The sequence below is a fragment of the Oncorhynchus nerka genome, linkage group LG6 (assembly GCF_034236695.1).
Source record: "Oncorhynchus nerka isolate Pitt River linkage group LG6, Oner_Uvic_2.0, whole genome shotgun sequence".
In the NCBI taxonomy this organism is placed as follows: Eukaryota; Metazoa; Chordata; class Actinopteri; order Salmoniformes; family Salmonidae; genus Oncorhynchus; species Oncorhynchus nerka.
In genome coordinates this window covers 9,490,940-9,514,359 of record NC_088401.1, presented here as the reverse complement: position 1 = coordinate 9,514,359, position 23,420 = coordinate 9,490,940, and the positions used below count along the sequence as shown (strand labels likewise).

At 45.6% G+C, this 23,420-nt stretch overlaps 1 protein-coding gene across 1 annotated transcript in view; it reads left to right on the top strand.

Moving 5' to 3' along the window:
• The window catches only part of LOC115123622 (very-long-chain enoyl-CoA reductase-like), a 28,817-nt gene extending 21,796 nt beyond the window's left edge, over positions 1-7,021 (top strand). The window contains exon 15 of the mRNA XM_065019253.1: positions 2,651-7,021. Coding sequence (XP_064875325.1) covers positions 2,651-2,778 — 128 coding nt within the window. The 3' untranslated portion in view covers positions 2,779-7,021. The remainder of the gene's footprint in view (positions 1-2,650) is intronic.
• Positions 7,022-23,420: the final 16,399 nt, after the last annotated feature.

Genomic DNA, 23,420 nt, shown 5'->3' with positions numbered 1-23,420 from the left:
ATCCCACTACTCATCACGCATTTATATCCCACTACTCATTTATATCCCACTACTCATTTATATCCCACTACTCATTTATATCCCACTACTCATTTATATCCCCACTACTCGTCACTCATTTATATCCCACTACTCATTTATATCCCACTACTCGTCACTCATTTATATCCCACTACTCATTTATATTCCCACTACTCGTCACTCATTTATATCCCACTACTCATCACGCATTTATATCCCACTACTCGTCACTCATTTATATCCCACTACTCATTTATATCCCCACTACTCATTTATATCCCACTACTCATTTATATCCCACTACTCATTTATATCCCCACTACTAGTCACTCATTTATATCCCACTACTCATTTATATCCCACTACTCGTCACTCATTTATATCCCACTACTCATTTATATTCCCACTACTCGTCACTCATTTATATCCCACTACTCATTTATATCCCCACTACTCGTCACTCATTTATATCCCACTACTCATTTATATTCCCACTACTCGTCACTCATTTATATCCCACTACTCATTTATATTCCCACTACTCATCACTCATGTATATCCCACTACTCATCACTCATTTATATTCCCACTACTCGTCACTCATTTATATCCCCACTACTCGTCACTCATTTATATCCCACTACTCATTTATATCCCCACTACTCGTCACTCATTTATATCCCACTACTCATTTATATCCCCACTACTCATCACTCATTTATATCCCCACTACTCATCACTCATTTATATCCCCACTACTCATCACTCATTTATATCCCCACTACTCATCACTCATTTATATCCCCACTACTCATCACTCATTTATATCCCACTACTCATTTATATCCCCACTACTCATCACTCATTTATATCCCACTACTCATTTATATCCCACTACTCATTTATATCCCCACTACTAGTCACTCATTTATATCCCACTACTCGTCACTCATTTATATCCCACTACTCATTTATATCCCACTACTCATCACTCATTTATATCCCACTACTCATTTATATCCCACTACTCATCACTCATTTATATCCCACTACTCATCACTCATTTATATCCCACTACTCATTTATATCCCACTACTCATCACTCATTTATATCCCACTACTCATTTATATCCCACTACTCATTTATATCCCACTACTCGTCACTCATTTATATCCCACTACTCATTTATATTCCCACTACTCGTCACTCATTTATATCCCACTACTCATCACTCATGTATATCCCACTACTCATCACTCATTTATATTCCCACTACTCGTCACTCATTTATATCCCCACTACTCATCACTCATTTATATCCCCACTACTCATCACTCATTTATATCCCACTACTCATTTATATCCCACTACTCATTTATATCCCCACTACTCGTCACTCATTTATATCCCACTACTCATTTATATCCCACTACTCATTTATATCCCACTACTCATCACTCATTTATATCCCACTACTCATTTATATCCCACTACTCATCACTCATTTATATCCCACTACTCATTTATATCCCACTACTCATCACTCATTTATATCCCACTACTCATCACTCATTTATATCCCACTACTCATCACTCATTTATATCCCACTACTCATTTATATCCCACTACTCATCACTCATTTATATCCCACTACTCATCTCATTTATATCCCACTACTCATTTATATCCCACTACTCATCACTCATTTATATCCCACTACTCATCACTCATTTATATCCCACTACTCATTTATATCCCACTACTCGTCACTCATTTATATCCCACTACTCATTTATATCCCCACTACTCATTTATATCCCACTACTCATCACTCATTTATATCCCACTACTCGTCACTCATTTATATCCCACTACTCGTCACTCATTTATATCCCACTACTCGTCACTCATTTATATCCCACTACTCATCACTCATTTATATCCCACTACTCATCACTCATTTATATCCCCACTACTCATTTATATCCCCACTACTCATCACTCATTTATATCCCACTACTCGTCACTCATTTATATCCCCTACCTCACTCACTCATTTATATCCCACACTTATATCCTCTCATTTATATCCCCACTACTCGTCACTCATTTATATCCCACTACTCATCACTCATTTATATCCCACTACTCATCACTCATTTATATCCCCACTACTCATTTATATCCCCACTACTCATCACTCATTTATATCCCACTACTCGTCACTCATTTATATCCCCACTACTCATCACTCATTTATATCCCACTACTCGTCACTCATTTATATCCCACTACTCGTCACTCATTTATATCCCCACTACTCATCACTCATTTATATCCCACTACTCGTCACTCATTTATATCCCCACTACTCATCACTCATTTATATCCCATTACTCGTCACTCATTTATATCCCACTACTCGTCACTCATTTATATCCCCACTACTCATCACTCATTTATATCCCACTACTCATCACTCATTTATATCCCACTACTCATCACTCATTTATATCCCCACTACTCGTCACTCATTTATATCCCATTACTCGTGTGTGTGTGTGTGTGTGTGTGTTGCACTGTGCTGCCACTAAGGTACAATATGTTTTGGATCTGTCTCTCCACAGTGGCCTTGTTCACCTTCTTTGGTTTGATCCAGATGACCATCTGGGCCAATGGGAAGCATAAAGCCTACACCAGGGAGTTTAAGGACTACCCACACCTGCGCATGCCAATTATCCCACTCCTCCTCTGACCACACGAGAAAACGTTTACCATTCTGCCTGAGGAGTATTAGAGGCATCAACCTGCCGGAAACGCTGTTGGAGATTGGTGGGTTACGGTATTTCTCACAAAGCACGAAGACCCCATTGGCTATTCCTTCATCTAGCGTCATGGCAATGGTCTGTTATCTTTTCAACAACTATCAAGGACAGAATTTACAGAAAGTATTGTGTCATCACTGTTGTGGATTGTGTATTGATTATGTTTAATTCAATCTTTGAGACACAGCTATATTGATAAGTTATTTAATTGATTTATTTAACCGGTCAGGATGATTGATTGACTGTTACAATGCAGCTACTGAAGGGTCAGCTGCTGTTGGTATTCTTCGTCTTCAGACGGTGGAAATCATCCGAAATTATTAAGTTATGAATATACGATTGGAGTTACTGTATATATAATCTACCATATGATTTTGTAATAAGTTATTGTGCATTTCCTAGAAGAAAAGAGTTTGTAACTTGCTACGATATACCCGTTTAGGAAGTCATCTCGTAACAACATCTGTTATGGCTGAAGTGTATCAGGGCTATTTTCAGTTTAGTAGAGAAGTAGAGAAGGGGAAATGGAATCGGTTAACTAAGAAGTGATCTAGAAGCAATGGAACTTCAGCAGATGTTCTAAGTTCTAAATTAGATTATTTTCCACCTCTACATATGTTTGAAAGTAACAAAACGACCTGATGATTTTAACTTTGGGAGAAAGTTGAGGCTAATTTAGTTATGCATTACTTATCTATTGTTCAAACTAACTACAATCCGTCCAGTTCTCAGGTGTTACTAGATGTAAGGGGCACTGTTGCATCCTGTACAAATTATAGACAAACTCATTTTTTCGACAAACTTGTTTTTTATACAAAGTGTACATATGAAATAAATAATTGTGATAATTTAAAAAGACACGTCTTTTATCTTAAAGAAGAGTCGTGCATATTTCGCAAAAAAATCAATCATTGTTACAGAAAATATTTATTTGAAATTATTATCTCAGACAATTCAATAATCTCTCATTTGCAAACAAATCAGTTATCAGGCATATGCATAAAACTGCGAAATTGTATGCAGAGAAGAAAGCTTCATGTTTAAACAGTACATATAGGCTTACAAAATCGCATCATCATTTAAATAATGAATTCAATTAGCAACAAATGCTTTTAACAGTCATTAGGTACACCGCCCAGTTCACACAAATATTTAGATCATACAGACAGTGAGTCACGTGGTTTGCTATATAAATTCAGTTACTGTTTGATTGGACGTTAGAATGGGCAAAACGAGTGACCTAAGCGACTTTCAGCGCAGTATGATCGTCGGTGCCGGGCTGACCGGTTCCAGGACCTCAGAAACGTCCGGCCTCCTTGGCTTTTGACACACGACAGTGTTTAGGGCAGGAGTCCTCAACCCTACGAGATCCGGAGCCTGCTGGTTTTCTGTTCTACCTGGTAATGAATTGTCCCCAGGTCTAAATCAGTCCCCGATTAGAGAGGGAACAATTAAACAATGCAGTGGAACTGATGTCCCAGGTCTAAATCAGTCCCTGATTAGAGAGGGAACAATGAAACAGTGCAGTGGAACTGATGTCCCAGGTCTAAATCAGTCCCTGATTAGAGAGGGAACAATGAAACAATGCAGTGGAACTGATGTCCCAGGTCTAAATCAGTCCCTGATTAGAGAGGGAAGAATGAAACAATGCAGTGGAACTGATGTCCCAGGTCTAAATCAGTCCCTGATTAGAGAGGGAACAATGAAACAATGCAGTAGAACTGATGTCCCAGGTCTAAATCAGTCCCTGATTAGAGAGGGAAGAATGAAACAATGCAGTGGACCTGATGTCCCAGGTCTAAATCAGTCCCTGATTAGAGAGGGAATAATGAAACAATGCAGTAGAACTGATGTCCCAGGTCTAAATCAGTCCCTGATTAGAGAGGGAATAATGAAACAATGCAGTGGAACTGATGTCCCAGGTCTAAATCAGTCCCTGATTAGAGAGGGAACAATGAAACAATGCAGTAGAACTGATGTCCCAGGTCTAAATCAGTCCCTGATTAGAGAGGGAACAATGAAACAATGCAGTGGAACTGGTGTCCCAGGTCTAAATCAGTCCCTGATTAGAGAGGGAAGAATGAAACAATGCAGTAGAACTGATGTCCCAGGTCTAAATCAGTCCCTGATTAGAGAGGGAATAATGAAACAAAGCAGTGGAACTGGTTTCCAGGTCCAGAGTTGAGTTTGAGGGGTGTAGATTTTACTTGGAAATGGTGTGCGACAAACAAAACACATCCAGTCAGGGGTATTGCTCTGTTTCAGCTGTCGTGGGCAGCCTAGCTGTTTGGAGAACAAGGTACTGCTCTGTTTCAGCGGTCGTGGGCAGCCTAGCTGTTTGGAGAACGAGGTACTGCTCTGTTTCAGCTGTCGTGGGCAGCCTAGCTGTTTGGAAAACAAGGTACTGCTCTGTTTCAGCTGTCGTGGGCAGTCTAGCTGTTTGGAGAACAAGGTATTGCTCTGTTTCAGCTGTCGTGGGCAGCCTAGCTGTTTGGAGAACAAGGTACTGCTCTGTTTCAGCTGTCGTGGGCAGCCTAGCTGTTTGGAGAACAAGGTACTGCTCTGTTTCAGCTGTCGTGGGCAGCCTAGCTGTTTGTAAAAGCAGGTACTGCTCTGTTTCAGCTGTCGTGGGCAGTCTAGCTGTTTGTAAAAGCAGGTACTGCTCTGTTTCAGCTGTCGTGGGCAGTCTAGCTGTTTGGAGAACAAGGTATTGCTCTGTTTCAGCTGTCGTGGGCAGCCTAGCTGTTTGGAGAACAAGGTACTGCTCTGTTTCAGCTGTCGTGGGCAGCCTAGCTGTTTGGAGAACAAGGTACTGCTCTGTTTCAGCTGTCGTGGGCAGCCTAGCTGTTTGTAAAAGCAGGTACTGCTCTGTTTCAGCTGTCGTGGGCAGTCTAGCTGTTTGTAAAAACAGATACTGCTCTGTTTCAGCTGTCGTGGGCAGCCTAGCTGTTTGTAAAAGCAGGTACTGCTCTGTTTCAGCTGTCGTGGGCAGCCTAGCTGTTTGGAGAACGAGGTACTGCTCTGTTTCAGCTGTCGTGGGCAGTCTAGCTGTTTGTAAAAGCAGGTACTGCTCTGTTTCAGCTGTCGTGGGCAGTCTAGCTGTTTGTAAAAGCAGGTACTGCTCTGTTTCAGCTGTCGTGGGCAGTCTAGCTGTTTGGAGAACAAGGTATTGCTCTGTTTCAGCTGTCGTGGGCAGCCTAGCTGTTTGGAGAACAAGGTACTGCTCTGTTTCAGCTGTCGTGGGCAGCCTAGCTGTTTGGAGAACAAGGTACTGCTCTGTTTCAGCTGTCGTGGGCAGTCTAGCTGTTTGTAAAAGCCGGTACTGCTCTGTTTCAGCTGTCGTGGGCAGCCTAGCTGTTTGTAAAAGCAGGTACTGCTCTGTTTCAGCTGTCGTGGGCAGCCTAGCTGTTTGTAAAAGCAGGTACTGCTCTGTTTCAGCTGTCGTGGGCAGCCTAGCTGTTTGTAAAAGCAGGTACTGCTCTGTTTCAGCTGTCGTGGGCAGCCTAGCTGTTTGGAAAAGCAGGTACTACTCTGTTTCAGCTGTCGTGGGCAGCCTAGCTGTTTGGAAAAGCAGGTACTACTCTGTTTCAGCTGTCGTGGGCAGCCTAGCTGTTTGGAAAAGCAGGTACTACTCTGTTTCAGCTGTCGTGGGCAGTCTAGCTGTTTGGAGAACGAGGTACTGCTCTGTTTCAGCTGTCGTGGGCAGTCTAGCTGTTTGGAGAACGAGGTACTGCTCTGTTTCAGCTGTCGTGGGCAGCCTAGCTGTTTCTAAAAGCAGGTACTGCTCTGTTTCACCAGAGAATAAACACCTTATGTTCTTCACAGAATTAAGAGCGAAAATGTTCAAGTTCAGCTTTGAAATGACACTGGATACACAGGTGACGTGTTAGAATGTGGGTGAGGCAGGAGTCAATTTGCTAAGGAGACAGAATACAACGGCTTCAATTCCAGCTGTATTTACTGTGCATAATACTAGATGACACTATTATTAATTAAGTGGGTATTTGTTAATAATGGAAGGATAATCAGATACTTAACCACATGTTCTTCACAGTGCAAATGTCCCCCTTCTGAATTGCTTATAGTTTATTCATATTTATTTGTATTGTTTATTTAAGTTTATAGAGTTCTGAGGTGTTTGTCAATAAACATAAATCATTAAAGAACATCAAATATATGTCCATTAATTTCTGGTTAGTAATTATCTCATGAGCCAAATTCTCTTGCTTGCTAGCTAGATTTTCAATAACAAAGTTGAGCGAGAGAAACAAGGTGAGTTTTTTTTATTTTTTATCTAAGAGTAGTCACCTGATCTAGTGTGGTCTGAGAGAGTAGTCACCTGATCTAGTGTGGTCTGAGAGAGTAGTCACCTGATCTAGTGTGGTCTGAGAGAGTAGTCACCTGATCTAGTGTGGTCTGAGAGAGTAGTCACCTGATCTAGTGTGGTCTGAGAGAGTAGTCACCTGATCTAGTGTGGTCTGATAGACAGAGTAGTCACCTGATCTAGTGTGGTCTGATAGACAGAGTAGTCACCTGATCTAGTGTGGTCTGATAGACAGAGTAGTCACCTGATCTAGTGTGGTCTGAGAAAGTAGTCACCTGATCTAGTGTGGTCTGAGAGAGTAGTCACCTGATCTAGTGTGGTCTGATAGACAGAGTAGTCACCTGATCTAGTGTGGTCTGATAGACAGAGTAGTCACCTGATCTAGTGTGGTCTGATAGACAGAGTAGTCACCTGATCTAGTGTGGTCTGAGAGAGTAGTCACCTGATCTAGTGTGGTCTGATAGACAGAGTAGTCACCTGATCTAGTGTGGTCTGAGAGAGAAGTCACCTGATCTAGTGTGGTCTGATAGACAGAGTAGTCACCTGATCTAGTGTGGTCTGAGAGAGTAGTCACCTGATCTAGTGTGGTCTGATAGACAGAGTAGTCACCTGATCTAGTGTGGTCTGAGAGAGTAGTCACCTGATCTAGTGTGGTCTGATAGACAGAGTAGTCACCTGATCTAGTGTGGTCTGATAGACAGAGTAGTCACCTGATCTAGTGTGGTCTGATAGACAGAGTAGTCACCTGATCTAGTGTGGTCTGATAGACAGAGTAGTCACCTGATCTAGTGTGGTCTGATAGAGTAGTCACTACACTCACTGCTGCTAAGCATGAGAGAGAGAGAGAGAGAGAGAGAGAGAGAGAGAGAGAGAGAGAGAGAGAGAGAGAGAGCATCTGAACTGAGATGCTCGGCTGAGTCAAAGAGCCTATGACCCTGATATGTCCAGTACATTTTTTTTTTTTTAACTCCACTTAGTTATTTTCTGAAAAGAAGACAAGTGGATGATTTGAATGTGTTTTGACGGCCTGAAGAAAGTTGTTATCTACCCTCTTTTTCATAAATGTACCTTTTCCTCCTCCTCTGTTTTCCCCTCCTAGCCCCTCTCGTTGGTCCTGGTAATGGCAGCTCGTTGGTCCTGGCAGGTAATGGCAGCTCGATCAGCTGGTACTTCAGTCTGCAAGATGGCAGCTCGGCAGCTGGGGAACCCTGCAAGATGGCAGCTCGTCAGCTGGTACAAGATTTAGTCTCCTCGGCGGGGAACCCTGCAAGATGGCAGCTCGTCAGCTGGTACTTCAGTCTCCTCGGCGGGAACCCTGCAAGATGGCAGCTCGTCAGCTGGTACTTCAGTCTCCTCGGCGGGGAACCCTGCAAGATGGCAGAACCCTGCAAGATCAGCGGGTACTTTAGTCTCCTCGGCGGGGAACCCTGCAAGATGGCAGCTCGTCAGCTGGTACTTCAGTCTCCTCGGCGGGGAACCCTGCAAGATGGCAGCTCGTCAGCTGGTACTTCAGTCTCCTCGGCGGGGAACCCTGCAAGATGGCAGCTCGTCAGCTGGTACTTCAGTCTCCTCGGCGGGGAACCCTGCAAGATGGCAGCTCGTCAGCTGGTACTTCAGTCTCCTCGGCGGGGAACCCTGCAAGATGGCAGTCAGCAAGATGGGGTACTTTAGTCTCCTCGGCGGGGGAACCCTGCAAGATGGCAGCTCGTCAGCTGGTACTTTAGTCTCCTCGGCGGGGGAACCCTGCAAGATGGCAGCTCAGCTGGTCAGCTGGGAACCCTGCAAGATGGCAGTCTCAGCTGGTACTTCAGTCTCCTCGGCGGGGAACCCTGCAAGATGGCAGCTCGTCAGCTGGTACTCCAGTCTCCTCGGCGGGGAACCCTGCAAGATGGCAGCTCGTCAGCTGGTACTTCAGTCTGGCAGCTCGTCAGCTGGTACTTTTGCCAGTCTCCTCGGCGGGGAACCCTGCAAGATGGCAGCTCGTCAGCGGGTACTTCAGTCTCCCTGCAAGATGGGCTCGGGGAACCCTGCAAGATGGCAGCTCGTCAGCTGGTAGTCTCCTTCAGTCTCAGCCGGTCTCCTCGGCGGGGAACCCTGCAAGATGGCAGCTCGTCAGCTGGTACTTCAGTCTCCTCGGCGGGGAACCCTGCAAGATGGCAGCTCGTCAGCTGGTACTTCAGTCTCCTCGGCGGGGAACCCTGCAAGATGGCAGCTCGTCAGCTGGTACTTCAGTCTCCTCGGCGGGGAACCCTGCAAGATGGCAGCTCAGCTGGTACAGAACCCTGGTACTTCAGTCTTCAGTCTCCTCGGCGGGAACCCTGCAAGATGGCAGCTCAGCTGGTCAGCTGGTACTTCAGTCTCCTCGGCGGGGAACCCTGCAAGATGGCAGCTCGTCAGCGGGTACTTTAGTCTCCTCGGCGGGGAACCCTGCAAGATGGCAGCTCGTCAGCTGGTACTTCAGTCTCCTCGGCGGGGAACCCTGCAAGATGGCAGCTCGTCAGCTGGTACTTCAGTCTCCTCTGGTACTCCAGTCTCCTCGGGGAACCCTGCAAGATGGCAGCTCGTCAGCTGGTACTTCAGTCTCTCGGCGGGGAACCCCAAGATCGTCGGGGAACCCTCGGCGGGGAACCCTGCAAGATGGCAGCTCGTCAGCTGGTACTTCAGTCTCCTCTGGGCGGGGAACCCTGCAAGATGGCAGCTCTGGTACTTCAGCTGGTACTTCAGTCTCCTCGGCGGGGAACCCTGCAAGATGGCAGCTCGTCAGCTGGTACTTCAGTCTCCTCGGCGGGGAACCCTGCAAGATGGCAGCTCGTCAGCGGGTACTTTAGTCTCCTCGGCGGGGAACCCTGCAAGATGGCAGCTCTTCAGCTGGTACTTCAGTCTCCTCGGCAAGATGGCAGCTCGTCAGCTGGTACTTCAGGGGAACCCTGCAAGATGGCAGCTCGTCAGCTGGTACTTCAGTCTCCTCGGCGGGGAACCCTGCAAGATGGCAGCTCGTCAGCTGGTACTTCAGTCTCCTCGGCGGGGAACCCTGCAAGATGGCAGCTCGTCAGCTGGTACTTCAGTCTCCTCGGCGGGGAACCCTGCAAGATGGCAGCTCGTCAGCTGGTACTTCAGTCTCCTCGGCGGGGAACCCTGCAAGATGGCAGCTCGTCAGCTGGTACTTCAGTCTCCTCGGCGGGGAACCCTGCAAGATGGCAGCCGTGGTGTTTGTCAACAGGAAGAGGAAACAGGATCAGACGGTTGTTGTAGTTCAACACCTGTACCACCCTGGAAGACAGAATGAAGCATCCATTGGCTTTGTTAGTGTTTAGAGTTTACTATTTACTTGATTCACAAACAAGAATATACAGGGTGACGTCACATCAGTTATTAGCACAAATTTATGGCGGAAAAAGTTGAACATTTCATTCCCCTATTCTACCACTAGAGGTCACAACAGTACACTCCAAACTGCAACCTAAAAGGTTCTGCTCTGTAAAGCAATGTTTTTTTTTTTTAAGTTTAAAAAATAAAAAAAAAGTGTTTTAATTTAACCTTTATTTAACTAGGCAAGGCAGTTAAGAAAAAAATGTGCATTTACAATGACGGCCTCCCCCCGGCGAAACCCGGACGACGCTGGGCCAATTGTGCACCGCCCTACGGGACTCCCAATCACGGCCGGATGTGATACAGCCTGGATTTGAACCAGGGAAACCTCAGGGACTGTAGTGAAACCTCAGGGACTGTAGTGAAACCTCAGGGACTGTAGTGAAACCTCAGGGACTGTAGTGAAACCTCAGGGACTGTAGTGAAACCTCAGGGACTGTAGTGAAACCTCAGGGACTGTAGTGAAACCTCTTGCACTGAGTTGCAAGTGCCTTAGACTGCTGTTCAACCTTTTGCTTCAGTGGGCTAAATCAGGGTCACACAGAGTGTTTCTGGGTAGTCTTAAACAAATCTAACTTGAAACAAAGGTATACACCTCAAACACATGGCTTACAAAAACAAGACACCTGTACTGTGTCAGATACAGAGTTGAAATGTATTCAATTTTGAGTTTTCATCCCAAAATTACATATTACACACATAACAGAAGACTGAAAAATAACAAAACTGTTTGACATAGAAACACCAGATTTTCGTCAGGTAAAAAAAAAAAAAAAAGTTTATTAATTATGTAAATAAAAATAACATTCCATCCATGAGGCCACTAGAGGGCAATTTGATCATTTGACTGCAGGAAAGGGGTACTCATTGACTAACTAGTCATTTTGGTCATTTACAACATGGGGCCAACTAGGACTGACCAGGATGATCCCAGCGAGCAGGGCGATGCTGGCAAACGTCACAAGGAAGTTATGATGCAGGTGTACCTCCCTCTCTCCCACCCCACCCCACCCTCCCTCCCTTCCTCTCTCCTCCCATCTCTCCTCACCATGAGGATCCCAGTGGACATGGAGGTGCTGGAAGCCATCACAAGGAAGTTATGAAGCAGGTGTACTTCCCTCTCTCCCACCCCACCCCACCCCACCCTCCCTCCCTTCCTCTCTCCTCCCATCTCTCCTCACCATGAGGATCCCAGTGGACATGGAGGTGCTGGAAGCCATCACAAGGAAGCTATGAAGCAGGTGTACCTCCCTCTCTCCCACCCCACCCCACCCCACCCTTCCTCTCTCCTCCCATCTCTCCTCACCATGAGGATCCCAGTGGACATGGAGGTGCTGGAAGCCATCACAAGGAAGCTATGAAGCAGGTGTACCTCCCTCTCTCCCACCCCACCCCTCCCCTCCCATCTCTCCTCACCATGAGGATCCCAGTGGACATGGAGGTGCTGGAAGCCATCACAAGGAAGCTATGAAGCAGGTGTACCTCCCTCTCTCCCACCCCACCCCACCCCTCCCCTCCCATCTCTCCTCACCATGAGGATCCCAGTGGACATGGAGGTGCTGGAAGCCATCACAAGGAAGCTATGAAGCAGGTGTACCTCCCTCTCTCCCACCCCACCCCTCCCTCCCTCCCTTCCTCTCTCCTCCCATCTCTACTCACCATGAGGATCCCAGTGGACATGGAGGTGCTGGAAGCCATCACAAGGAAAAAGTCTATGAACCAGGTGACCCCCAGGAGCATGTTGGTGACTCCCAGGAGCCCTTTAGTGACCCCATGGCCTTCAGAGTCTCTCTTAGCCTGAGCTCCTTCTCTAGGATGATTCTCTTCACCGTCCTAGACACACAGTAGACCCCTCACAGTCATAGACACACAGTAGACCCCTCACCGTCATAGACACACAGTAGACCCCTCACCTGCTCCATCAAGATAGGAAGCAACAGTTCAACATCAGCATGAAGCTAGGGGAGGAGAGGAGGAAACAGAGGAAGGAGAAAAAAAATGGAAAGAGGATTGGTGGAAAAGAGAGAGAGAGGGGATATGGGAAGAGGAAATGTGGAAAAGAGAGAGAGTGGATATGGGAAGAGGAAATGTGGAAAAGAGAGAGAGAGGGGATAGAGGGAAGAGAGAAATGTGGGGAAAAGAGAGAGAGAGGGGATATGGGAAGAGGAAATGTGGAAAAAGAGAGAGAGAGGATATGGGAAGAGGAAATGTGGAAAAGAGAGAGAGAGGGGATATGGGAAGAGGAAATGTGGAAAAGAGAGAGAGAGGGGATATGGGAAGAGGAAATGTGGAAAAGAGAGAGAGTGGATATGGGAAGAGGAAATGTGGAAAAGAGAGAGAGGGATATGGGAAGAGGAAATGTGGAAAAGAGAGAGAGGGGATATGGGGGAAGAGGAAATGGGAAAAAGAGAGAGAGGATATGGGAAGAGGAAATGTGGAAAAGAGAGAGAGGGGATATGGGAAGAGGAAAGAGAGAGAGGGGATATGGGAAGAGGAAAGAGAGAGAGGGGATATGGGAAGAGGAAAGAGAGAGAGGGGATATGGGAAGAGGAAAGGTAGGAAAGAGGAAAGGTAGGAAAGAGAGGGGATATGGGAAGAGGAAATGTGGAAAAGAGAGAGAGGGGATATGGGAAGAGGAAATGTGGGAAAGAGAGAGAGGGGATATGGGAAGAGGAAAGGTGGGAAAGAGAGAGAGGGGATATGGGAAGAGGAAAGGTGGGAAAGAGAGAGAGAGGATATGGGAAGAGGAAATGTGGAAGAGAGAGAGAGGGATATGGGAAGAGGAAATGTGGAAGAAAAAGAGAGAGAGGGGATATGGGAAGAGGAAATGTGGAAAGAGAGAGAGTGGATATGGGAAGAGGAAATGTGGAAAAGAGAGAGAGAGGGATATGGGAAGAGGAAATGTGGAAAAAGAGAGAGAGGGGATATGGGAAGAGGAAATGTGGAAAAGAGAGAGAGGAGGATATGGGAAGAGGAAATGTGGAAAAGAGAGAGGGGATATGGGAAGAGGAAATGTGGAAAAGAGAGAGAGAGGGGATATGGGAAGAGGAAATGGAGAGAGGGGAATGGGAAGAGAGAGGGAGGGGATATGGGAAGAGGAAATGTGGGAAAGATGGGAGAGGTGGGAGAGGGATATGGGAAGAGGAAATGTGGAAAAGAGAGAGAGGGGATATGGGAAGAGGAAATGTGGAAAAGAGAGAGAGAGGATATGGGAAGAGGAAATGTGGAAAAGAGAGAGAGGGGATATGGGAAGAGGAAAGAGAGAGAGGGGATATGGGAAGAGGAAAGAGAGAGAGGGGATATGGGAAGAGGAGAGAGGGATATGGGAAGAGGAAAGAGGAAAGGTAGGAAAGAGAGGGGATATGGGGAGGAAATGGGAAAAGAGGGGGAAATGAAATGTGGAAAAAGAGAGAGGGGATATGGGAAGAGGAAATGTGGAAAGAGAGAGAGGGGATATGGGAAGAGGAAAGGTGGGAAAGAGAGAGAGGGGATATGGGAAGAGGAAAGGTGGGAAAGAGAGAGAGGGGATATGGGAAGAGGAAAGGTGGGAAAGAGAGAGAGAGGATATGGGAAGAGGAAATGTGGAAAAGAGAGAGAGGGGATATGGGAAGAGGAAATGTGGAAAAGAGAGAGAGGGGATATGGGAAGAGGAAAGGTGGGAAAGAGAGAGAGGGGATATGGGAAGAGGAAAAGTGGGAAAGAGAGAGAGAGGAAAGGTTGGAAACAGAAAAAGGATGGGGGAAGAGGAAATATGAAATATAGAGAGGAGGAGAGAAAAATAAGGGTAAAATGAATGAGAAATGACAATCAAACACTGTCATCTCTAAAAAATAACCACAGCAGGTATTTCCTCGGTATTTAGTGTCTGTAGCTAGACCCCTCGGTATTTAGTGTCTGTAGCTAGACCCCTCGGTATTTAGTGTCTGTAGCTAGACCCCTCTGTATTTAGTGTCTGTAGCTAGACCCCTCGGTATTTAGTGTCTGTAGCTAGACCCCTTGGTATTTAGTGTCTGTAGCTAGACCCCTCGGTATTTAGTGTCTGTAGCTAGACCCCTCGGTATTTAGTGTCTGTAGCTAGACCCCTCTGTATTTAGTGTCTGTAGCTAGACCCCTCTGTATTTAGTGTCTGTAGCTAGACCCCTCTGTATTTAGTGTCTGTAGCTAGACCCCTTGGTATTTAGTGTCTGTAGCTAGACCCCTCGGTATTTAGTGTCTGTAGCTAGGCCCCTCGGTATTTAGTGTCTGTAGCTAGGCCCCTCGGTATTTAGTGTCTGTAGCTAGACCCCTTGGTATTTAGTGTCTGTAGCTAGACAAGGCATGTAGATATTAATAGATATTTGAACCTGGAAGGAGTAACAGTATACTTCAACAGACACAGAACACAGACAGACACACACACTCATTGGTTGGGGGCCCCCTAGCAGACACAGGGCCCTGGAACCGGCCCTGATAGAGAGAGTATGTACTGTATGTGTCTGTATTGCTTTGTGTGTGACCTTCTCCAGTAGCTGGCGGAGCCGTCTTCCCTTGGCGTCTCTGGAGCAGAGGTTCTGTTCAGGAGCCACCACCGTGCAGATACACCGCCCGTCAGTATCCTGGGCTGAGCTGTACACCTGCCAACCCTGCTTAGGCCCGATGGTCTACACACACACCACCACCACCACGTCCTATTTGGAGCCAAGTGTGTGTGGATGTAACCATGGGAACAGCCCGGGGGGGCCAGTCTCATCTCCTCTGACACCTCGCCATCAGGCTTCCTATTGCAGCCACAGCGTGTCTGATTGAGCCATTCGACACTGCCTATTACCACCACGGAGGCCATGAATGGGCCCAGGGGGGAACAACTGAGATGCACACACACACACACACACACTCAATAAGATGGCATAACATATGACACACACTAATTAGTTGGCAAACCATCATCCCTACAGTGCATTGTAGCATCCAATGACAAAACAATGTGTTTACGCTCTTCAATCAGCTTCTCCCATTCCTGTTCCTGTGTACACCAGCCAATGGGATTCCGTAGACTGCGTTCATTGTGGCGGAGCTGAAAGGGAGAGTAGTCAATCAGCTTCTCCCATTCCTGTTCCTGTGTACACCAGCCAATGGGATTCCGTAGACTGCGTTCATTGTGGCGGAGCTGAAAGGGAGAGTAGTCAATCAGCTTCTCCCATTCCTGTTCCTGTGTACACCAGCCAATGGGATTCCGTAGACTGCGTTCATTGTGGCGGAGCTGAAAGGGAGAGTAGTCAATCAGCTTCTCCCATTCCTGTTCCTGTGTACACCAGCCAATGGGATTCCGTAGACTGCGTTCATTGTGGCGGAGCTGAAAAGGGAGAGTAGTCAATCAGCTTCTCCCATTCCTGTTCCTGTGTACACCAGCCAATGGGATTCCGTAGACTGCGTTCATTGTGGCAGAGCTGAAAAGGGAGAGTAGTCAATCAGCTTCTCCCATTCCTGTTCCTGTGTACACCAGCCAATGGAATTCCGTAGACTGCGTTCATTGTGGCGGAGCTGAAAAGGGAGAGTAGTCAGTCAGACGGACACCTGTAGCTAATTGAGCTCAACCAGGCCAGTTTACTCTGTCACACTGAAGTGCAATTAGTCTCACAGGAGACAAAGACAGAGAGGGCATGCGATCCACACAGAGAGAGAGGAACAGGGTGCCCTCTTTTTACCCCTCCCTATTACCCCCTGGGGCACGAGGCCTCACCCACTTACCCAGAAGGCACACTCAGATGGAGGTTCCTAGGAGAGACCGTGAAGGCCCAGTCAGATGGAGGGTCCTAGGAGAGACAGTGAAGGCCCATTCAGATGGAGGGTCCTAGGAGACAGTGAAGGCCCAGTCAGATGGAGGGTCCTAGGAGACAGTGAAGGCCCAGTCAGATGGAGGGTCCTAGGAGAGACAGTGAAGGCCCAGTCAGATGGAGGGTCCTAGGAGAGACAGCGAAGGTCCAGTCAGATGGAGGGTCCTAGGAGAGACAGCGAAGGCCCAGTCAGATGGAGGGTCCTAGGAGAGACAGCGAAGGCCCAGTCAGATGGAGGGTCCTATGAGAGACAGCGAAGGCCCAGTCAGATGGAGGGTCCTAGGAGAGACAGCGAAGGTCCAGTCAGATGGAGGGTCCTAGGAGAGACAGTGAATGTCCAGTCAGATGGAGGGTCCTAGGAGAGACAGCGAAGGTCCAGTCAGATGGAGGGTCCTAGGAGAGACAGTGAATGTCCAGTCAGATGGAGGGTCCTAGGAGAGACAGTGAATGTCCAGTCAGATGGAGGGTCCTAGGAGAGACAGTGAAGGCCCAGTCAGGTGTAGGGTCCTAGGAGAGACAGTGAAGGCCCAGTCAGATGGAGGGTCCTAGGAGAGACAGTGAAGGCCCACTCAGATGGAGGGTCCTAAGAGACACAGTGAAGGCCCAGTCAGATGGAGGGTCCTAGGAGGGACAGTGAAGGCCCAGTCAGATGGAGGGTCCTAGGAAAGACAGTGAAAGCCCAGTCAGATGGAGGGTCCTAGGAGAGACAGTGAAGGCCCATTCAGATGGAGGGTCCTAGGAGAGCCAGTGAAGGGACACAAAAGAGACGGACAGCTTTGCTTGTTGTTCTCCCACTCCCCCTCCGGAGCAGATTTGTCTTTAGCAGAGGGCAAATTAGAAGGCCATACAGTGATCGTATGCTCATATCACATAGGTGTTTTAGTCTGGAACTCATTCATATCTAGCCCAGTCCATCTCAGTCCAGCTCAGCCCAGTTCCTCCTAGTCCAGCCCATTCCATCCCAGCCTGGTCCAGCCCATTCCAGCCCAGCTCAGCTCAGCTAGGTCCATCCCAGCCTGGTCCAGTCCAACCCAGCCCAGCCCAGCCAAGCCAAGTTCATCCCAGCCCATCCCAGCCCGGTCCTGTCCCAGTTCAGACAGGTCCATCCCAGACAGGTTCATCCCAGCCCGGTCCTGTCCCAGCACAGTCCATCCCAGCCCAGCTCACACAGGTTCATCCCAGCCCGGTTCTGTCCCAGTCCTGACCAGCTCATCTCTTCATACTGGTGCATTATGTGGATGACTTGGTCTCAGCTTTCCAAATTATGCTTTGTGAACAACAGGTGTAGACTAACAGTGAACAACAGGTGTAGACTAACAGTGAACAACAGGTCAATCTGGATGCTTCCACAAACACACACACAACGCAGCCTTTTCACCTCTATGAAAACAAAGTTATCAGGCCCTGAGAACCGAGCATTTGTCAGATCAACAGATACCATCTAGAGCTGTTAGGTCAGACCAAAACCCCATCTGCATGCATAAGAAAAGTAGAATGCCATATTGCTTACTCAATGTGTTTCAAGGAGATAATTAGCTGTAGTCTATTGTGATCTAAAAGGATCCCTTTTAACCTGAATTACAGAATCAACCGTCATCAGAAACCTCTATGTATTTCTCTGAAAACGACCAGGCCACCCTCGTCACAAAACTAGGCTACCTTGGATGTCGGTGCTGCTGCTGGCGGGCCGTGTGCGAACCGGGCTGTCCACCTCGTCGGTCTCCAGGAAGTCTCCAGAGGTGGCGGACATCTGAGACAGGTTACCGTGGGAACCGTGGGTGCTGCTCAACGACCGCTTGGCGAGAGGCAACCTGGAAGGAGGGAGAGATAGGGAAGAGTTAACCTGACATCATAGACTTTAAACATAGAGGATATCTAGTGTCTGGTGAGATTACTGTAATCAATCAACATGAGCTCACATGGATGGATCCATAGCATTTACATACATGATTGCCCAATTCCGTAGCTGAAAGAGAAAATTGATGAATCCCATTAACATGAAATCAACAGCCCAATCAACATGTCCATTCGCATTCATGTGGAAATTGATAATGGCGTACTAATAATCAAAAGATGTAATACTAATCAATGGGCCCTGCTATAAGGATGGGCATATGGGCCGTCTGTAGGATATAGGTCTATATTTAACCTCTGCTTCCCTGTCGCTGCTTCTGATCAGGTGGAAGGATTGGGAGAAGAGGTAAAACCAACCAAGAACAAAGCATCTCTGTCATCCACTGTCTTTGTCACACTACACCATGACACCAGAGTCTAGAACAACCACTCATGAAAGGAAGGGCTAAAAATAGGTGGAGTTAAGAACGGCCATCTTGGGCCTATTTTTATATCTGTAGCATCATCAAAAGAGCTTTAATAACTTTGATTTGAGTTTCAGTCAAGAGAGCTTTGCACTCTTGGCATTCTATCAACCAGCTTCATGAGGTAGTCATCTGGAATATATTTTCTTCAAGGGCAGTCGCAAAAACCATCAAACACGATGATGAAACTGTCTCTCATGAGGACCACCACAGGAAAGGAAGACCCAGAGTTGCTTCTGCTCCAGAGGAGAAGTTCATTAGCGTTACCCGCCTCAGAAATTAAAGCCAAAATAAATGCTTCAGAGTTCAAGTAACAGACACATCTCAACATCAACTGTTCAGAGGAGACTGTGTGAATCAGGCCTTCATGGTTGACTTGGTGCAAAGAAACTACTACTAATGTACACCAATAAGAAGAAGAGACTTGATTGGGCCAAGCAACACGAGCAATGGACATTAGACCGGTGGAAATCTGTTCTTTGGTTGATGAGTCCAAATTGGAGATTTTTGGTTCCAACCACCGTGTCTTTGTGAGATGCAGAGTAGGTGAACGGATGAACGGATGATCTTCGTATATGTGGTTCCCACCGTGAAGCATGGAGGAGGAGGTGTAATGGTGTGTGGGTGCTTTACTGGTGACACTGTCAGTGATTTTTTTAGAATTTAAGGCACACTTAACCAGTATGGCTACCGCATCATTCTGCAGCGATACACCATCCCATCTGGTTTATGCTTAGTGGGACTATCATTTGTTTTTCAACAGGACAATGACCCAACACACCTCCAGGCTGTTTAAGGGCTATTTGACCAAGAAGTAGAGTGATGGAGTGCTGCATCAGATGGCCTGGCCTCCAAAATCACCCGACCTCAACCCAGTTGAGATGATTTGGGATGAGTTGGACCGCAGAGTGAAGGAAAAGCAGCCAACACATGCTCAGCATATGTGGAAACTCCTTCAAGAGTGTTGGAAAACCCTTCCTCATGAAGCTAGTTGAGAGAATGCCAAGAGTGTGCAAAGCTGTCATCAAGGCAAAGGATGGTTACTTAGAAAAAAAACATGTAAACACTTTTTTGGTTACTACATGATTCCATAGTTTTGATGTTTTCACTATTATTCTACAATGTATAAAAATAAAGACAAACCCTTGTATGTGTAGGTGTGTCCTTTTGACTGGATCGCTCTCTCTCTCTCACAGATAGGGATATTACTGGAAACCTTCTATGTTTACCAGTAAACTACCAGAATGTTGGTATCATTCAAAGATTTTATGTAAATTCTCACAAGACATCTAGTGGACCTTTTGAGTACTTCAGATTATCTCAGGTGTCTGAAATAATCTCTGGCCCTCTACGTGGCCGGCCCTCTACGTGGCCGGCCCTCTACGTGGCCGGCCCTCTACGTGGCCGGCCCTCTACGTGGCCAGCCCTCTAACGTGGCCAGCCCTCTAACGTGGCCAGCCCTCTAACGTGGCCAGCCCTCTACGTGGCCAGCCCTCTAACGTGGCCAGCCCTCTAACGTGGCCAGCCCTCTACGTGGCCAGCCCTCTAACGTGGCCAGCCCTCTAACGTGGCCAGCCCTCTACGTGGCCAGTCCTCTAACGTGGCCAGCCCTCTAACGTGGCCAGCCCTCTACGTGGCTTTATCATGTGTAAAACATAAGATGATAAAAAAAAACGTTTTTAAATAGAATGACAAAGCTGTGAAACATTATCCTAAATATAAACCATCAACTTAGTGAATAATATTGGTGTTTAATATTTGCCTAACGACTCAAACTGAATTCTTCCGTTGTTCTATGTTTGCTACATACTTCAGTCTGACATCATTGAAGTTGTTTGTGATGAAGTCAAAATGAGGAGTGTTGTACAAAACTAAGTCATCAGCGATTGGATCATCGTTAACCAATCAGACTCTCAAAACCAATGACACGGTGTGCAGCTCTCCCGGACGGTACTAACAGAAATAACATGAAAATATCCGCTTCAGCTAAGCTTCCCAGAAAAGCAACAAAAACAAGCAAGCATGCAAAAAAAAAAGCCTACGTTAACATATGTAGCTTAAGAAACAAGATTCATGACGTGAATAACTTGCTAGTAACAGATGACTCGTATTTTCTCTGAAACTCACCTAGACCTTTGATGATATAGTGGTAGCAATAGAAGGTTGTAACATCTACAGAAAAGACAAATGCCAGTGGTGTAGGTGTTGTTGTTTATATTCAGAACCACATTCCTGTAAAGCTTAGAGGGGATCTCATGTTAAATACAGTTGAAGTAATATGACTACAGGTTCATCTGCTTCACCTAAAGCCCATTATTGTGGGAAGCTGCTGTAGACCACCAAGTGCTAACAGTCAGTATCTGGATAACGTGTGAAATTCTTCATAATGTATGTGATATCAAAATAGAGGTATATTTTCTGGGTGATTTAAATATTGACTGGCTTCCATCAAGCTGCCCCACTCAAGAAAAAGCTTCAAACTGTAACCAGTTCCTGTAACCTGGATCAGGTTATCACTCAACCTACAAGGGTAGTTACAAACAGCACAGGAATTAAATCATCAACATATATTGATAACATCTTTACTAATGCTGCAGAAATTAGCTTACAGCAGTATCCAAATCCATTGGTTGTAGTGATCACAATATAGCAGCCATATCTTGGAGAACCAAAGTTCCAAACACTGGGCCTAATATAGTGTATAAGAGGTCATACAAGAAGTTTGTAGGGATTCCTATGTTGTTGATGTAAACAATATTTGTTGGTCTGTGGTTTGTAATGAGGAGCAAACAGACATTGCACTTGATACATTTATGACATGGCTTATCCCAGTTACTGATAAGGATGCACCCATTATGTAAATGACTGTAAAAACTGTTAAATCCCTGTGGATTGATGAGAAATTGAAAAATGTTATGGCTGAGAGGGATGAGGCAAAAGGAATGTCAAATAAGTCTGGTTGCACAACCGATTGGCAAACATACTGAAAATTAATAAACCATGTGACGAATCTAAATAAAAAGAGGAAACCATAGTATGAAACAAAGATAAATGAGAAAGAACGATAGTAAAAAGCTTAGGAGCTTTAGGAGCATCTTCAATTACATTTTTTGAAAAAAGGCAAACTCAGCTCCATAATTCAATTTAGCTCCATCCTTCATTGAATCAGATTGTCCATTCATTAGAAAACCCACTGATATTGCCAACTACTTTAATGATTTTTTCATTGGTAAGATTAGCAAATTTAGGTATATATCTGACCAAATTATGAAAGACTAGAATTGTAATTTTGAATTCCGTAAAGTGAGTGTGGAAGGCGTAAAAAAAAAAGTATAGTAGTCTATCAACAATGACAAGCCAACGGGGTCTGACAAATTGGATGGAAAATTACTGAGGATAATAGCAGCCGATATTGCCACTTCTATTTGCCATATCTTCAATTTAAGCCTACTGGAAAGTGTGTGCTGTCAGGCCTGGAGGGAAGCAAAAGTAATTCCGCTACCTAAGAATAGTAAAGCCCCCTTTACTGGCTCAAATAGCCAACCAATCAGCATGTTAACAACCCTTTAGTAAACTTTTGGAAACAATAGTGTTTGACCAGATACAATGCTATTTTACAGTAAACAAATTGACAGAAAACAGACTTTCAGTAAACAGACTTTCAGCATGGTTATATGGAAGGACATTCAACAAGCACAGGACTTACACAAATGACTGATGATTGGCTGAGAGGAATTGATGATAAAAAAAAGATTATGGGGGCTGTTTTCTTAGAATTCAGTGTGACTTTTGACATTATCGATCATAATCTGCTGCTGTAAAAACATATGTGTTATTGCTTTACAACCCCTGTTATATTGTGGATAAAGAGTTATCTGTCTAACAGAACACAGATGGTGTTCTTTAATGGAAGCCACTCCAACATAAGGTAGAATCAGGAATTCCCCAGGGCAGCCGTTTAGGCCCCTTACTTTTTCAATCTTTACTAATGACATGCTACTGGCTTTGACTAGTGTGTCTATGTATGTGTATGGGTCTCAACACTATACGGGTCAGATACTGGATAGTAGACAAGTTCAATATGAGGGTTTCAGCATGAAATATCCTTTATATATTTATTTCATTATGTGAATTTGTGTATTTGTTGTCAATATTTGATGTCAAAATGGTGGCTTTAAATAGCTGGAAGAGTTGCAGAGTTAATTGCAAATAATACCATTGTTGATTTGATGCTTCTTTCATTAATTAGGCTATTTTCACTTGAACCATTTGGTCAATCTACTAGAAACTAAATTTACCTTTTGTCGTGTTGAAGGTCCACCCACCATTTTCTTTTAAAAGAAAATGGTGGGCGGAACTTCAACACTTCAAAAGGTCACTTTAACACCTGGCAAAAGGGATAAAGAAAGTTTTAGCTGTGAAACGAAATAACTGTGAAATTCTGTCTACAGAATGTTCCGGATGTTAAATGTACGTTAAAAAAATACATTTATACTGAACAAAAATAAAACGCAACATGATTTTACAGTTCAATGATTTTACAGTTCATATAAGGTAAATCAGTCAATTAAAATAAATTAGGTCCTAATCTATGGATTTCATATGACTGGCCAGGGGCGCAGCGATGAGTGGAGACACCAGTTTTCCCCCACAAAAGGGATTTATTACAGACTGAAAGATTCATCAGTTTCATCAGCTGTCTGGGTGGCCTGGGTGGCCGTCTCACATGCTGACCAAAATGCACGCGT